The sequence below is a fragment of the Rhodnius prolixus genome, unplaced genomic scaffold, assembly GCF_049639745.1.
Source record: "Rhodnius prolixus isolate KJV_2025 unplaced genomic scaffold, Rpr scaffold_2, whole genome shotgun sequence".
Lineage (NCBI taxonomy): Eukaryota > Metazoa > Arthropoda > Insecta > Hemiptera > Reduviidae > Rhodnius > Rhodnius prolixus.
In genome coordinates, this window is record NW_027411592.1 from 14,896,029 (window position 1) to 14,914,150 (window position 18,122).

General features: G+C 31.2%; 1 protein-coding gene across 3 annotated transcripts in view; it reads left to right on the forward strand.

Moving 5' to 3' along the window:
• The window catches only part of sls (sallimus), a 256,723-nt gene extending 240,310 nt beyond the window's left edge, over positions 1 to 16,413 (forward strand). For all 3 annotated transcript variants that reach the window (XM_074118099.1, XM_074118100.1, XM_074118101.1), the window contains 28 exons: positions 332 to 522; positions 682 to 982; positions 1,657 to 1,942; positions 2,888 to 2,959; positions 3,594 to 3,720; positions 3,852 to 4,031; positions 4,802 to 5,058; positions 5,175 to 5,287; positions 6,299 to 6,455; positions 6,546 to 6,812; positions 6,886 to 7,000; positions 7,164 to 7,318; positions 7,599 to 7,750; positions 7,978 to 8,113; positions 8,576 to 8,720; positions 8,800 to 9,066; positions 9,313 to 9,476; positions 9,560 to 9,844; positions 9,933 to 10,084; positions 11,233 to 11,380; positions 11,572 to 11,726; positions 12,225 to 12,369; positions 12,471 to 12,539; positions 13,093 to 13,197; positions 13,884 to 14,078; positions 15,342 to 15,547; positions 15,666 to 15,765; positions 15,897 to 16,413. In XM_074118099.1, the coding sequence (XP_073974200.1) occupies positions 332 to 522; positions 682 to 982; positions 1,657 to 1,942; positions 2,888 to 2,959; positions 3,594 to 3,720; positions 3,852 to 4,031; positions 4,802 to 5,058; positions 5,175 to 5,287; positions 6,299 to 6,455; positions 6,546 to 6,812; positions 6,886 to 7,000; positions 7,164 to 7,318; positions 7,599 to 7,750; positions 7,978 to 8,113; positions 8,576 to 8,720; positions 8,800 to 9,066; positions 9,313 to 9,476; positions 9,560 to 9,844; positions 9,933 to 10,084; positions 11,233 to 11,380; positions 11,572 to 11,726; positions 12,225 to 12,369; positions 12,471 to 12,539; positions 13,093 to 13,197; positions 13,884 to 14,078; positions 15,342 to 15,547; positions 15,666 to 15,765; positions 15,897 to 16,099 (4,848 nt within the window). In that variant the 3' untranslated portion in view covers positions 16,100 to 16,413. The remainder of the gene's footprint in view (positions 1 to 331; positions 523 to 681; positions 983 to 1,656; positions 1,943 to 2,887; positions 2,960 to 3,593; positions 3,721 to 3,851; positions 4,032 to 4,801; positions 5,059 to 5,174; positions 5,288 to 6,298; positions 6,456 to 6,545; positions 6,813 to 6,885; positions 7,001 to 7,163; positions 7,319 to 7,598; positions 7,751 to 7,977; positions 8,114 to 8,575; positions 8,721 to 8,799; positions 9,067 to 9,312; positions 9,477 to 9,559; positions 9,845 to 9,932; positions 10,085 to 11,232; positions 11,381 to 11,571; positions 11,727 to 12,224; positions 12,370 to 12,470; positions 12,540 to 13,092; positions 13,198 to 13,883; positions 14,079 to 15,341; positions 15,548 to 15,665; positions 15,766 to 15,896) is intronic.
• Positions 16,414 to 18,122: the final 1,709 nt, after the last annotated feature.

Sequence of the window (18,122 nt, forward strand, 5' to 3'; positions counted from 1 at the left end):
CGTTAAGGAACAAGAAAATGCAGTACAAGGAAAAAAATATCAATTATGAAATAATGATTAACCCTTTTAGCTTATAAATCTAAAATTATTGTCAGTATCGGTAATTTATGGACTCTCATTAATTCGTTCTAGACATTTGATTCATTTGTCTTTATTATAAACCGTTACTAAAAGCCCTTTCAAATTCATTGCGAATACATTGCTGTAATCTATACAAATTGCTATGAATACGATTTTAACATTAAATTTTTCCATTAATTGTAGCATCGGCTCGATTCAAGCAGAGTGTTATTTAAATGCTATTCACTATGTCTTAACGGGATCGTTTTAGATATTTTACGATGAAGATAACGTGGCAACTTTGATCATCAATGAAGTTTTCCCGGAAGATGCAGGAACATTTACCTGTGTAGCAAAAAATGCTGCTGGCTTTGCTTCAAGTACAACAGAACTTGTCGTTGAAATGCCTCTGTCTGATCATGGATCTGATACGACTGGTGTATCAAGGAAAAGTCTTTCCAGGTACAGTATGCATTTATCAATTCATCAATTTCATTTTAAATGAAAATTGATACTAAATAATTTCCACTCGTCTCGGAAAGGAGCATATAGGCCCTAGCAGTTACAAATAACTTAGTAGTCAATCAAATGTTTAATGTTACAATTAATTTTTATTATTAGGGAATCATCTCTTGCTGATATACTTGAAGGGATACCACCAACATTTTCACGTAAGCCAAAGTCTCAAGTGGTAAATGAAGGAAGCAACGTGCAGTTAGAGGTGAGATTGGTTGCTGTGCCTGAACCTGAACTAACTTGGTTGCATAATGGTAAACCAATTGAAGGAGCTACATTACAATCTGACATGCACATGTATAACGGTATTCTAACCTTAAAGAAAATCAAGAAGAAACAAGAAGGTGTGTACACTGTTATTGCCAGAAACAGAGAAGGAGAAGCATCTTTGAAGATCCATATTAAAGTAAGTTAGCTGAAAAAGAGAAATTCACACATTTTCATTCATTTTTATTTACTAAATATTTGTAATGGGTGGTGTGCTACCATTACAATAACCAAGTGCTAATCAAAATTCGTGGCTGGATTTGTCTGGTAGCGAGGTAATCGCAGTGTTTTTTTCTTCTCGAAACATACTCGCTTGCGGAACAAATTGCCCGATTCCCCTGAATTCCCCAAAAATACTTTTTCCAATTTTTAAGTATATTTATGTATAAGCAATTAGTCTAAAACTCTAGGGATGGGGATTTGTCGATGTCCAGCAATTTTCGAAATAATTTTTTTGTGAAATCGCTTTTCCACTGAACCGTCTGTCTTCAAACTTGTAATTCTAGCTATGTTTTTAACTCACCTACAATACTATATCTACAGGTGGCAGAAAGTTAAGGGTAACTTTACAGAAAAGATTTAAATTGCATTTACTAAAACCCTGTATACAATCATCCTTGAAATTTCAAATTAAAGAGTTCAGCATTAGTAAGTGGTCTAGAAAGTTTAAAAAAATCGCGCAAGCCGTTAAAAAAACATAAAGAAAAGAATTGAAAACTGACTTCTTGTAAATATATTCAACTAGATTTTTAGATAATATTTGGAATATGAATGAATTCTGATTTTTTAACCGTAGAAATTTTTCTGCTATAGGTAAAAACAGACAAACCAGAGGCGCCAATTTTCATGGAACCATTGAGAGATCTTGCTGTAACTGAAGGTGAAGGGGTTGTTTTGTCTGTCCAAGTTAGTGGTGTGCCTACTCCTAAGGTAAAGTGGTTGAAGGATGGTAAGTCAACAACAGTAGAGCCTATCATAAAGGGAGAAACATGTACATTACCTCTCGGAAATGTTAAACCATCAGATGCCGGCCAATTTACGGTAGAAGCTTCTAACTCTCAGGGCAAAGTCACTACCAAAGCAACTCTTACCGTCCAAGGTAAGATACGCATTGTGTACAGAGCTTGTTGGGATTGTTTTAACTGAGCTTTATTACTCGTAAATATTGTGAAACAAGTTAGTTATGCAGCATTTTTCACTGCAACTAATTAAATCTATATATTTTCTATTTTGCACCCTGATATTCGCTCTCACATCAACACTGCCTTATTTATGAAAAAAACCACCCTTTTTTGCTGTTTTGCCAACAAATGCAACCTTAAAATAAAGTTTTTCTCACTCACACAACGGTCGGTGATGAGGCAACTTGTAGAGATCGAAAGTGGGAATTTTAAGCTTGTCTCTTTCTCGGTAAATGTTTTAAGATTCACTTAATAAAATAAACTTTAATGAAGTTGAATAACAACCCTCATTGTGCAATTTTTCTGTCAATTGGAGAAAAAGCTTGCGAGAAGGTATATAAGTTACCGCAGTTTAATTGTCAAGACTAGATTCAAATTTAATATTTTAAAATATTTAAAAAAAAACTTTAAATTTAAAAAACCGTTTATCCTTACCACCTTCAATGTTTCTACATTAAGAACCTTAGTGTATAATGATAGCTTAAAGAAAGCATTGCAACCGAGGCGTTGTTGAACAACTTTTGTTTGGTCTGAAGTAGCTGGTTGATCCTTTAGGAGTAACGTGATTCCTCTTTCCACAAAGTGCCTATCACACGACTAAAATACATAAATTAGTACATGCTAAATGTTTTTTAGCATCACTATTAAAAGATTTACTCAGAAAGAGACATATTAATAGTTGATGCTAACTTGATAATATTTTGGCTTCGAAACTCTAATAAGCTTTTGCCAAAGATGCTTTCCAAACAATTTTTGTTTTCATTACCACATAGATAAATAAATAAATATATATATATATTTAACAATTTTTTTATTGCTTGTTTTTGATAAATTGTTTTGTGGCTTTGCTTTTGGCTTTTCAGGTACATTTACAAATAAAATGCATGTTAGAATCTATGAACATTCATCAGCTGAAAAAGCATATCGAAAAAATGGTACGACTTTCCAACACTTGTAGCATTATTTTTTTTTTATTTAGGAAATATAATGTTCGTTCATGACGAGTTACTAATGATTAAGAATTATTCAAGAGTTTAAATTCATAACAGAAAAACAATTAATCAATTAATTTTGAAACTTTTGAAACTGACATGCTGTTTTTCACTTTCTGTCAGGATAACACCATTTAATACTGTGGGACGTTTGATAGAGATAAAACTGTGCAACTCCCAATATTTGTTGTTCCTTCTGGGCAAGTTGTAATTTTTGAAAGTAAATTATTTTTTAAATAATCATTCAATATCTGGCAGAATTTATATTACTATAAATTCAAAAACTAACAAGTTCTAAAGATTTATAATTTTATTATTTAACCATGATGAAAAGTTGGTCAAAGTTTAGAGGAAATGAAGGAGGAGATGCAAACTATGACTTTAAGAGGGAAAGAAATGGTAAAATTTTCAGACAAAAAAAAAATAAACGTTTGAAAATTTTGAAATAATAATTTTATGGTATTCTGCAGGTGATATACAGCTAGATTTAAGCTAAATTAGGTTTATTATAAAAATTACAATTTTACTTAGAAATCAAGTCTATGAAATATTCAGTAGTTTGTCTTTTTTATTGCAGAAATTCGAAAGCAATATGCTCCATTATTTATTGAAAGATTTGAAGAAGTGAATGTCCGAGAAAAAGGAACTATTAAACTAACTGCAAAAGTAAAAGGAAATCCCATCCCAACAGTAACTTGGCTAAGGTAATTCATAGTAAAGGAATTCTTAAAAATTAAGTAGGGAAATAAAATTATTATTATTATTATTATTATTATAGAAACTTATTTTAATAGTTCTAATTCGATTTCTTTGTAATTTTGTATAAATATTTTAGGAATAATAAGACACTGCTTGCATCACCAAATATAACAGAAATGTTTGACGGGGAGCAGATACTATTAGAAATTACCGATGTGGATTCTGAACAGGATTCTGGAAATTACAAATGTGTTGCAACTAATCCATTGGGTAGTGCAACTCATGGTGCAAGAGTTATTATTGATGTCCCTCAAGTGTAAGTGTTATAATTAATACGAACAATTGCACTAATTTTGGCGTTATTAAATATTCATTTTCATGTATCGTCCAAAATGAACAATGTAAAGCATTTTTCTGTTGTTGATATGGTAAATATGAAATGGATTATTTTACCAAGGTAAGCGCACAAATTGAATTACGTTTAGGGGTTTATGTTTGTTTAACTGCCAAGAAGGCTCATTTACCTATTTGAATCAGTTTTTAAATACTTCATATTGGTTACATGAAATGAAAAATATTGTCAAATTATTATCTTGAAATCTTGTAGTAATTTGTGTACATCGTAGAGTACTATTGTTAACCTGTTTTAAAGAAGCAGAGCCTTTAGACTAAAAACTTCGATTTAGGTGCATTTGTTACCAACGGGTGCTTTTAGGGATTTTCAGTCTGTGAAAATCGTCCTTTAAAAATTCTTATAGGTATCATTTTGAAGATCTATATTCGAATGGTTACAGCATTCTCTTTGCAAATATAAGGAAAGAAAGATTTCATCCACCCAAATTACTATGTCACAGAGGCGTGCATTAAATAATAAGTACTGTATTTTTGTCGGGGGGTTAACAAAAAATTGTGATCATTTAGAGGGCGAACCCTGTAGATGCTTGCCAAGCTTCTTTTTTGTTAGTCCTTTTTTTAAGTGCTCTAATAGTAAACTCTTTTAGATGTAATATTGGAGATTTATATTGCAGATTATCATTCTTTTAAGCTTTGGGAAATAACATTTTTATTATTTTCCTTAATCTATAGAACATTCACCAAACTACTACCTCCACTCTTAGAAATAGATGAATTATCCACAATGACACTAGAATGTGAAACGTCGCACACAGTGTCAACTACTTGGTTTCAAGATGGAAAAGAATTAAGTGGTATGGATAATAGAGAAATCGTTCAACAAGGCAGGATACAAAAGTTAGTCATCAAGAAAGCTTCAAGAAAAGACAAAGGGACTTATAAATGTATGGTTAAGGATCAGTCAACTGAGACGAAGCTGATAGTGCACGGTACGTTTTAATTTGTATAATCGTAATAAACATATATCCATTAACTAAGAAAATGTTAGTATAATTTTTCTTAGGAAATTAAACTGTTCTTAATTAATCTTTCTTTGTATGCACAGAGGTGAAACCTGATTTTGTTCGAAAATTGGAAGACTGTGAAATAAAAGAACAACAGTGTGCAGTTCTTGAAGTAGAAGTAACATCGGATATTGCTGATGTGCTTTGGCAAAAGGTAATGATAGTAGTCTAGCTTACCAACATAGAACAACATTATTTTTACTTGTAGTGTGATTTATTTTATTATTTTAACAAAATAGTACAAAATTTGCGATGGAACGTAACGCGTAGAACAGCGCTTAGAGGCTAGTTCCTCCTTCTGCTGATAGGTGCCTTACTAGTACTGTGAGCCAGTTGGTACTAGACCAGTTGGCCAAACATCGTTCTTAAGAGAACGTCCGGGGGTTCACAATATTATTTTTCGAACAGAACAACGAGTTAACATGAAGTTTAGTTTTGACAGAGAAATCAACAGAAAAAACTGTCATATGCTTTGGAACGCTAAATGAGAGAAAGTGAATTTCGCGTTTCAAAATGTGATGAAGATTAATTTAAATCAGGATGTTCCTCGACTTCCAGAACCAATGGAAACATTGAAAAACTTGGTGATGCGGTCAAAACTTTAATTATCGATTGTTCCACGACCATCAGATTTAATGTTTTTTAATGTATTGTTTGTCTTAAAAAAGTTGAGGGTCGTCTTAAATTGAGTTGTGGAGGGGGGCTTAGTGACATTCAATAACTTTTGAAATTAGAAAACTAATAGAAGATGCTCAAGCATCCATGATGTAAGCCATTGACACTTACAAACTGAATACTTATGTCTGGTGGTCTTTTTTTACACTTCAATGAGCAACTGATCTAGTGTTGTAAGGACAACTAGCAGAAAAAATGAAACCTTGCGACCTCCCTCCGTTAAGATAGTAATCGCCGTTACTTTTAGGTGCCTCTTACTACGTTAAAATGGATACAATGTTTTTATTGGCTGATAGCATCTTGTTTTTTTTTTATTCATTCTGGCCTAAATCTTTTTTGTTTTTTTTAATTTCATCGATGTATGTGACTATGTCTCCTACACTAGAGCACACGGCCACTAAAGTATCATTGTCATTGTTTAGCATTGAAGATTCAACTCATGTTCATCAATTCTTCCGTTTGCTTAATTTATTGTTAACTTTGTCGCTAGGATGGTCTCCCACTAGAACCATCACCAGGTAAAATCGAAATGGAGAAACAAGGTCCTCTAAGGAAATTGTTTATCAGAAGTACTTCAGTGCATGATGAAGGGGAATACACCTGCGTCCTTGGCGATCAAGAATGCACAGCTGAAGTTACTGTCATTGGTTCGTACCATTAAAATACAAACATTAAATAAATGTCATTAAAATAAATTAAACATAATACATTTTATCCATATTACTTTCCTATTACAGAATTACCACCTGAAATCTTGACCGAATTGCAAGATACAAGTGTAACTCGTGGAGAAAGAGCTTGCCTAGAAGTAGAGTTAACCAAAGGAGATGCATTGGTTCGTTGGTTTAAAGATGACGTGGAAATACAATTTTCAGAACATATACAACTTTCCATTGACGGAAAGAGGCAAAAGCTAAAAATTTATCAAGCTGAAGAATCTGATGTGGGAATCTATAGCTGTAGGGTGGGAAATCAAGTATCTGCAGCTAGATTAACAATTGAAGGTATTAACAAATAACAACTAGAGAGTTATCTTCTATTAAACACTGTTTTCAATATCTGTAATTATATTTTTAGAACCTCAAGTAGAATTCATCACAAGACTGCCTGATGTCACAATGCTACCAGTAGGTTCGGATGCAGAATTTACTGTTGAACTCTCTAGACCAGATGTGGAAGTGAAATGGTTCAAGTAAGTTACCTAAAACCAACATATTTGTTACATCATTCACACCACATTGATTAGGAAATATTTTGACAATTTAAGTCATAAATCAATAAGGATTTCAAACCGAGTTGTTATATTGTTATTATACAAAGTTTTATCGGTTTTAAAGTATTTATAAATATTCCAGGAAAGGAAAAGAAATAAAGGCATCCGACAGGTTTATGATTACATCAGATGGTGCAAAAAGAAAGTTGGTCATCAAAAAAGTCACTTTGGATGATCAGTCAGATATATCATGCATGGCCATGAATGTTAAGACAACAACAAAACTGAAAATTGAAGGTAAGGGAAAGGGAATTATGGTTTCTTTATCATTAGAATTAAAACCATGGATCTCTCTGGTAGCTAATTGCAAGCATAGAGAGGCTTTATTTTATTTTTTTTTTTTTAAATTTAAGTTTATGAGTTGTCAATACAACTAAATAAATAAAGTTAAGTACTATAAATAGTTTCATCTAGTGCCATTCTAGAAATAGTTGGAAACTTCAGAAGATTTAAAATGTGTTTAAAGATTTTTTTTGTGCTTAAAATTGGATTTATATTTTGGTCTGCAATATTTCAGTGATTGAGACTGCACCACGAATAAATGTTGACGTAAAGGAATACAAAGTAAAAAGAGGGGAGGATGCAACATTTACTATTAAATATACGGGTACGCCGAAACCTACGGATGAATGGACTGTTAATGGAACTGTGATAAAAAAATCAAACAGGGTAGGGATGATGCTCGGATTTTATTAGCTAAATGTATTAATAAAAAGTTTAAAAACCATTTATTTTTAAAAGAATTTTTCTTCAAACAGGTACAAATCTTGAATACCCTTAATGGATTGATTTATTATGTTCTGATCTTAACGTATATTTATTGCTATTATTTTGGATGTGAACTGAAATTAATTCCAACTGTGAACAAAAGGAGACATTGGATTTTTTTTTTCCAGATATTTACAAGTGTTGAAGAGGATTCTGCAAGTTTGACCATCAAAAAAGTAGAAGACAGTGATAGAGGATCCTACTGCATAAAGCTGAAGAATAACGTTGGCGAAGCGTCAGCTTCACTTACTCTCATTATTATTGGTAAGTAGGACGTCCACTATTTGGATATTAAAACAAATTTTATATCATAAAATGAGGAAGTTAGTTTTAAATGTGTTAATAAGTTAGTAATGAATAAGGAAACAGTTTTGGTTTGGGGGTAATTTATGGGACTATTTTTGATGAAATTTATTTCTTACAAGGGATTTGTCTTTTCATCAGAAACCTGCTACGTGAGAAATCAAATTAATTTAATTAATACAAAAAAGTCTTTAAAACAATTTAATGAAAGCGAATAATTTTTTTTTATTTATTCTGACTGATATTGCTGAGAAATTGGTTGAGTCAAATTTTGTTTTAAAAAAAATCAGTAAAACAAATGTATTTTTTAGTAACAAAAAAAAAAGTTAAAACTTCAACTTTAGATTTTTTTGTTTTTTATTACACATTTTGCTTCTTGGTCCATACAAATTTAATTAACGTATCATTTATTATCAATTTCAGAGGTACCTGGGGCTCCCAGTGCTCCAGAAATAGTAGATGTTACTAATACTTCAGTAACAGTGCTCTGGAAAGAACCTTCATTCGATGGAAATTCGCCCATCACTTCTTACGTACTTGAGCACCATGACAAGGAAGAATTTCTCAAGTAAGAATTAAGTATATGAATAACATTGTAGAATCAGATTCAAGGACAGAAAAGAAAACTTTATTAATTTTTGTTGTAGATGGCATGAGGTAATAGGTATTACAGAAAAGACCTATAAAGTGACAGGCTTAGAAAGAGGTCATGAAATAACATTCAGAGTTACAGCTTTGAACGACGTTGGTCGTGGCAAGACATCGGATAGTTCAAAATATGTAAAAGTTGAAGAACCGGGATCCAGTCAAGCACCATCATTTAAACAACCTCTGATTGATATTTCAGCTGGTCTTGATCGATCCGTCACTCTCAGTTGTGTGGTTTCAGGCCTTCCTATCCCAGAAGTCAAATGGTAATTTCAGTTTATAATTAATTCTTGGGTTGTATTTTTTTCTTTATTTTTAATTTAAGGCGCATAATATTCTCTCTAATTGAGCCTCCTCAGTGCATTGTTCGTCTCCGTCAGTGCTTTCTCATTACAGACAATACTGTCATTGGACAATGAACTGTAAAGCTTTAATAAAAGAAAATGTAGTGAAAGAACATTGAAACCTGAGCCCGTCCTTTAAAGAGGCTAATATTCTAATTTTATATCTAGGTTCAAAGATGGAAAAGGCCTTAAGACTAAGAAAGCGACCTATGCCGACAGTGTTGCAAAATTAACCATCGAGAAAGTAATTGAATCGTCAGGAGGTGTGTACACATGCAAGGCTAGTAATTCTGCTGGAACTGCTGAAACGACATGTAAACTTGTTGTACAAGGTATTAAAATTTTTTGCTTAATGAAAAAACTTAAATATTTGGAGAGATTAAGGTTTTAATAACGGATTGTAAAAATATTTTAGAGGCACCAGCACTTAAAATTGATGACGAAATAAGTTCTCAAAGGCTTAAGATTTCCGAACAATGGAAACCAGTAGTTGAATTTACCGGATTCCCCAGGCCAGAAATTGTATGGTTAAAAGATGGAAAGCAAATAGTATCAGACAAGAAAGTATCCATATATACTGAGGAAAATACTACAACGTTAGCTATTTATTCGGTGGACAGAAAAGATTCTGGTACTTACACCGTTTCTGCCGTAAACAGTGCTGGAAAAACATCACTGGATGTTGTACTTAAAGTAATAGGTAAGTTTTATGTATAATCAACAGTCCAAATAATAAACACAATTTATCTAAGATAATTAATAATATTTTGAAAATATTTTTTTGACAGATAAACCAAGTAAACCGAAAACAATATCTATTAAAGATATAGAAGCAGAGTCAGTTAATGTTTTCTGGGAACCACCTTCTGATGACGGTGGGGTTGATATTTCTAAGTATTCTCTAGAAAAATGTGAAGTTGGAAAAATGATTTGGACAAAGGTAAGGAATTTTTGTCATTTAATTCAGAAAAATCCTCATTTTTTCGTAGAGTATCCAAAGAATTGGTTGTTCACTAGTTCACTAGTACACTAAAACGTATTCTAGTTAATTTTGGTTGAAACGATAACCAACTTTTCAGTCGTGAAATATTCCTTCTTTTTAATTGCAGTTATTGAAAAACTGAAAAAAAAAACTTAATTTAAATAGGGTTCTTTTTATATTCTATTTTATTCCCCTGTGATCATTTTTGTATGCTCAGAATGTTATGGGACTATTTACTAAATTATTGTATGCATGTGAAAGTGTGTACATATTTAAGTAGATTTTTTCTGGGAAAAAACGTATCAAAAATTGGTTTCCTGCATTAGTGCTATTCGATAATGTTTACTTAATAGATTAGTAATTTAAACTCTTAAATCTCTTTAAAAAAACTACTACGTTTCTACAATGTTTTAATTTGAAATTATATCTGTAACTTTAGCAACTAGCTTATTCAAGTAAACATTTCTTTTTATGATGTATTAGTTTATTTATATCTTAGCTTTGCGGTCTTCTAGCTATCATATATATTCAAAAATTATAGTTTCGTACGTTAGGTATGTGCCTCCATCCACGATCTTGATCGGTTTTTGGAAGTAAAGTCCGTCTGAAAATAATAAATAATAAACAGTAACTTAATTTTCTACTACTTTTGTAAGAATAAGTAACCATCCATTGATTGACCATAAAATAAATTAGAAACGTGTCTAAATAATACTATGATTTTTGTAGATTTTTATAAAAGATCATAAAATTGGAAGATAAGTAAAACTATTGTACAGATGTGCTGCCATATAAATAAATAAATCTCGTTTTCTTAAATTGCAACCATAATATGTATCACAATAAATAAAAGCCCCTAGTAATGAGGAATAACAAAAAAATTACTTTTAATCAAAATTTGTTTTTATTCTAACGTCTGGAAGAATAGCAAACATTTCTGTTTTACATTGCAGTTTGTGAATATTTCTTTTCAATTATATCCTCAGAATCATAAAATAATAGATAAATAAAAAAGATGTAGTTATAGAACAAAAAATGGGCATTAATAAGGACCAAAATATGGTATTTTTTTCAGAAGTTTTGTTTAGTAATTATAAAAATTACAGGTAGCTGATATAGAAAGGGAGGTACGATCTTACGCAGTACAAAGATTGATTACAAATGCAGAATACATGTTTAGGATTTTTGCTCAAAACCCTGTCGGTTTGTCAGAGCCGGTGGAAAGTGATTCTGTTGTCATCAAGTCAATATATGGTCAGTAATGATAGAAGTATATTTAAGCTAATTAATTTTACCACCTTTTCATCGTTTATATTACAGGTCATATTGTTCGGATTGTTATTTGCACAATCTTACAAATTTATTCGTGTTCCAGTGTCTTTATATTACAGTTTTACTTACCTAATATTAATTTCGAATGTAAATAAATTTATCTTGTTTAATAGGTAAACCATCAGCTCCTTCAGGGCCGATAGAAATATCAGGAATGACTGAAACATCTTGCATTATTTCTTGGGAAATACCAATGTCCGATGGAGGAACGCCAATTATAGACTACAATGTGGAAAAGAGAGAGACTGATCAAACAATGTGGACTAAGGTATAAATTTATAAAATAATATGCTAATTTTAGGAAAAAAAGTTATTTCATATAAATTGTCACTTAACGACTTAATAGGCCCTCTATTCAGTTAGTAAAGTTTTTAGATTTCGTTAGTTTAAATCTAAAAACACTGTTGCGGTTGAAAAGTTAATTATAAAGTAAAACTGTATTGATAAAATGATTCAATAATCAGTTTTCTTTATTTTTGAATGAGTCCTACGAATTTTGCTATTAGTAGTTCGTTTCATTAGAGAGAATTTTACAATTTCTGTTTTGAAATAAATAATAATAATGTGGAATAATTTCCACATTTTTGAATAAGAGATTAATTCATCGAATTATTCCTTTTTTTAACTTCTTTTTTTATTTAAAAGCAAAATTTCTTTACCAAAACATTAATTTATTGAATTAAACATATTTAAAGTTAAACATCTTTCCTCACAGTTTGGTTGAGTTGGTATTCTTTCTTTCTACCTAACTGTTAATTACTTGTAGGTGGGAACAACAAAAGACTTACAGATAATCATATCAGATATGGAAAAAGAAAAATCTTATGAATTTAGGGTATCAGCTAGAAATAGAGTTGGCCCAGGACCGTATTTGATTTCCGACGAACCAGTAGTTGCGGGAAGGAAGAAAAGTAAGTGCATTTTCTTTCATATTTTAATAACTAATTATTAATTCTTGGTTATTTCCTTTTGCAATGAATATTATTTAAAGTGATTTCTTCCTCGTTAATAGGAGTGAATACTAGAGACATGCTCATTTTTAGTTCAACGGGCAAAAGAAGAATTTCTTATTTTAAGTCGCGTAAGTTATACATTATGGAGCAGAATAAAAGAAAGTATCGAAGTTAAATCCCTTGAAAATTGAGTATATTGCCTTTTTGCATTGTGGAATAATATTTATGTTTTATGTTTAATTTTCCTTGGTATTTTTCCCTAAGGTGAATATCGAAAGATCTTGGAAATTTGCATTATACGTTTTGGCATCTCTTACTTTTTCCTTCTTGTGTAGTAATATCCCAGTATCTTGAGATGTATTCTATAGTCCGAACTGTCAATGTCTTATAGAAATGCGTATTTGTCTATAAATTTCATTTTGTTGTTTCTGTCAAAGTAGTTTATAGGTTTTGTATTCAGTATAAGTTTCAAAATTATTATTATTACTTTTTTTTTGATGATTTAATTCCTCTATTAAAATCATGGATATGATTTTGTTTTTTTAATGATCAACATGAACATAAGAAGAGAGTTTTAATGTTTTAACTTAATTATAAAATTGAATACCAACATTGCATTTCAAACTTTGACACCAAACAAAGAAAGGGACCTTAATAACTTTTTTGTTTAAACTTTTTTAGCCCCACCTTCGCCTCCTAAGAACATTTCGGTGCTGAATATTGCAAGTAAGAGTGTCACCCTTCAATGGGAACCACCACTTTCTAATGGTGGGTCAGAACTTACTGGTGAGTAATTTTTTTGGACTAAATTATTTTGTGCACCTAAAAACCTAACTACTTATTATACTTCGATTATGAAATTACTTTATAATTAGAATTAAAGGCAAGTGATTAACAAAATATTTATGTTTGCAACTATAAAGAGAATATTAGAAATTGATTAATTTGAAAATTTTAAATCCAATTAAACTTTTAATTAGTATAATAAATAACCTTAATTTCGCCGCTTATTCTTTTAGATATCTTCATAGCAGGTTTTTCTGCACTGATTTTGTGAAGAAGTAATCATTGTATTTTCACCAATTAAAGATAATTTATCTTTGCAATTTTAATCATCGACGATTATAAAAGTCAAGCAATCAGAACCGCACTGGTGGAAGAAATGTTCTGAACTCTTTTACTTTTGTCAATTGCGATAGCACGAGGCAAAGCAAAAGTAAAATTTATAAGTGGATGCAAAAAATTATTTTGATTTCTTCCAGGATCCTATTGTTTGTATTATCTTAGGTAGCGGAATAGATTACCTCGACAACCGTTTTAAGCACGTCACTGCCAATATGCAGTTTGTTCTCGTGATGCTATTCATGGGGCGAGCGTATGTTTGAACGAATATTTTTTCGTCTAATTTTTCTAATTGTATAAGTTGTCTAATTAGTTTGTGATATTCGTTTTTAATTTATTTTTTTTTACAGGTTATGTCATTGAAAAACAACCAACAGCAACAAGCAAATGGACTAAAGTTGTAACGTTAGATCCAAATGTAACTTATTACAGCGTAGAAAATCTAAAAGAAAAGTCTGAATTTTACTTCAGAGTGTTTGCAGAAAATGTAATTGGGCTCAGCTTTCCAACAACTTCTAATTTAGTCAGTTTGAAAACACATGCAAGTAAGTAAATTTATTTTAAGTAAGTAAGTAAGTAAGTATCTTTATTTTAGATTAAATGTTAAGTCCAATAATTCTTATTCATCTCAAATCCAAAATCGTCCTAAGATTAGTTTGTACGAATTTTTAATCCTGTTCGTTTAACAAAGGGCCCAAAGTTGCTGCTAACCGGTGGCAAAAGAAATGTATGGCCTATCACAAGACAATTTTTTTTATATATAGTGGATTCAATAAGTAATGAATAATCAATTTCTTCTTCACCAATTTTTTCATACTTGTTTATTTTGAGTTTTACTTTAAACTGGTCAAGTCTTGAGTGAAACATTTATTTTTGTATATGTGGCAAAAGTTTCGGCGAACACTAAATGGAGCCAAAGGAGAAGGCATTCATCCGTGCCTTATCATTTGGCTGTTATTTAAACACTTATCTTCCACTCATAATCTATAACCAACGCAACAAAATTGCAAGGTATCAAGGATAGTAATTCTTGAAGAAATATTTGGCTGTTAATAAACTTTGATACTGGATTAGGAGAAAAAAAAAGCTAAAGTGAAAGTTTAAGTGTAAAACTAAATCAAAAGTCCAGTGCCAGAATCCTAGGATTAAACTAGTTATTAGCTGAGAATCTCAAGAAGAAACAGTTAAAGCTCCTCCATCTAACCTTCTTGTCTTTCCAAAGATCATGTAACTGAACTCCTTACATCCTAAAAAATCTGCCGTGAGGTATGGGTGCTTTCTCTTCTATTTTTCAAGTTCTCAAATAAGGTTCTAGTGTAAGCCTCACTAAGTAGATATTTCTCAAACAGCTATATCTAGTCAGGATTATAATTTGGTATGAAAGACGACCCATTTCAGACACAGAATGATCTTGCTAATAGCTCAGTTTGGATTAAGTCAATCAGCATTTAGTCTGCCAACCCTCCGCAGAACCAGCATCCACCATTCTAGAGTTCGACAGACATGTATTCAAAGATACACCCATAGCAATTTAATTTCAAATTAAATTTGTTAACTATTTTTCTAAAAGATCCTTATTTTCTTTGCCTGAGGATAATCAAAGATATAAGCTATTGTAATCCATCATTCTGTAGCTCTTTCTGACCTCAACGCATTTCTCCAAAATCCCTCAACACCCAATGGCGTCAGTCAACTTGGAGACAAATTATTAAGTGAAATTATGGAACATATTGATTTTAAAATTGTTTTAAAGTATCTAAATCCTTTTTTTTGGATCATAACATTTTGTTACTACCAATTTCTTTCAGCTGTGCCATCACCACCAACAGCGCCTCTAGAAGTACGTTCAACTGGAGCTAACTCTGTTATGCTTGCTTGGGGTGTACCTGAAAGTGATGGTGGTGCACCAATTGAAGGATATAAAATTGCTGTCAGAGATATTAAAAAGACTATGTGGATGGAAGTTGGCAAAGTGTCAGCAGAAGTTCAGAAACTTACAGTTAAGGATTTACAAGTATGTGTACTTAGTGTTTATTTCATTAAAAGTGGGTAAAAATTGACCCATAATCCTCTTCCGCATTTTACTTGGTTACAAAATGACGGACAATTAATGACATTGTTACAATTTCTAGGAGAATCACGAATATTTGATACGAATTTTCGCACGAAATGAAGTCGGAATGAGCAATCCGCTAGAATCCGATGAACCCTTCAAAGTACAACGTCCTACAGGTAATAATTTCTTGCTCTCCTAATTTTTTGTACATGCCAATTGTTTATTAATTTAAATTTAAAAGCTTTCCTTATTTAAGTGTTACGTCAAAATCACAGTAAATTAAATGTTAACATTAACAATATTACAGCTGGAGGGGAGGATATTGACATTGAGGAAATGGGTGTAGATAAGGATACCCCATCCCTGTCGTTCACAACAACAACCACCCAGTCATGGATGAGAGAAGCTGGCATGGACCCAGATATATATACATATTCTCGATCTTCCTTACTTAGGAGAAGTGAATACTTTTTCAGAATATGGTACTATGCTAAGCATTTATTTAAGTAAAACCACCCATTCCACTTTGATTGGGATTAAAAAGAATTGTCGAAATCGATGGTCAACCTAATATTGTTAACAATCCCTGAGTTAACAATGTTAGATTGACATAAATTTTATACAAGAAATGTACATAGTTACCCTTACCAGACTGTATATGTTTTAATTCCCTGTGATAGAAGAAAGCGTTGCTATATTTATATTGGATGTAAAAAGATTTTCAAATATATAAATTGTATTTATTCATAATTTTTTCTTTAAAATTTGAGATGTGCATATGTATATGTAAGTTAAATTAAATATAAGCACATATAAAATTAAAAGTTTGTTAATTTGTTAAACTATGATTTACCTTTAAAAATTTCTAATTAATTCACCGTATCAAGATCCCCTAAGTATAAAGATATAAAAAAAAGATAAGTATAAAAAGAAAATTTGAAGAACAAAAATTGTGAAAATGCAATATGCAACTCAGTTCTTTTGCTTCTTCCATTATAGTATTTTTTCTGATCATCCTGGGTATCAAGCTCCAGTAACTTATGGGCGTTTCTAATTCCATTTAGGTATCTCCACGTGTTCCATTAGAAAGTTTCGACCCCAAATTAACGGAGACTTTAAATAAAAAAAAAAAATAGACACAGATTTTTTTCAATTTTTTTTTTTTCTAAAATCTGTTCTAAAATATTATAATTAAATTTCGCTTTCCTTAAGCATGATTATGGATTTTAAATGTGTAGGCCCATGTATTTAGAGCCCAGTTTTTACATTTGTTGGCATTCTAAATAAAGTGTTTTTGATTCACAACATACGGCTAAAATTAAATATCTTAATAAAGATATCTGATGTTAAATTCTTCCACGATTTTCTCTTCTTAAAATTCTCTTTAGCTTATTGGATTCCCATCTTGAAGGGCGACACTGGTCCAAGATTTCATGCCATTCACTTGCATTCCAGATGTATGCTTGTTCCGCTGTTTTACTTATAGTGTTGGACATGGTTCGCCTCCATGGAAATGTATTATAGGGTTATGATTTTGGCTTTGGTATAAAATAAATCTCTTTTTCAGCGTAACAAAAAAGTTTATTAGTGGTTTTCACTCTTTCTTGAGTAACTAAGTTGTGTTCTTCACCTTTTTTTTTCTCTCTTTTTACTGCTCATTTGTTAAAATTACACATGATTTTCATTATTCCAATTTATAATAAAAATTCACGCTCTCATGTAAACATAACCATTTCCTCTCCGGTGGGAGAAAGAGCTTGTCCCGCACATGGCATCTTTCTGTGTAATATATCATCAGCCATTTTCTTTGGTGGGCCTGCTCACTAATCCTATGCGCGAACTCCAAATTAAGTATATAAGACCACCAAGCATGAACGTTTACCTCTGCAAATGTTCCTGCCTTAAAAGGAATCTACCCATCCCAATTTCACAGAATTACCCTTAATATAAAAATATAAAAAATAGCCAAAAAACAACTAACATATTTAATTAGTGCAAGTTTAAAGAAAATTTCAAAATACTTAAAAATCCATTAATTTAGTGGTACTTATAATCAACTGATTTGGTAATTATTTCCTCATTTATTATTATAATTTAGGTGGGCAATGCAGTAAAGGAAGAAGCTGTCCACCCCTTTCCCAGAATAGCCAGAATCAATTTTTTATAGTAATATAGTTTTAGTACTTAGTAATTAGTTTTAGTACAGTAATTAGTATAGTAATTAGTTTTAGTACAAGTTTCATCTTCCTGCTTTTTTCGTTTTTGAAGTATTTTGTTATACACACACCCACATCATTAATTATAATAATTATTATTAATATTTATATATTACAATAATTGAAAGTTTTAGTACAAGTTTCATCTTCCTGCTTTTTTCGTTTTTGAAGTATTTTGTTATACACACACCCACATCATTAATTATAATAATTATTATTAATATTTATATATTACAATATTAGTATGGAAAAGTAGTAAATTAAAAAAAAATTATCTGAGGAGGTAGGCTTTTGTCAGGACTATAATTTCCAAATCT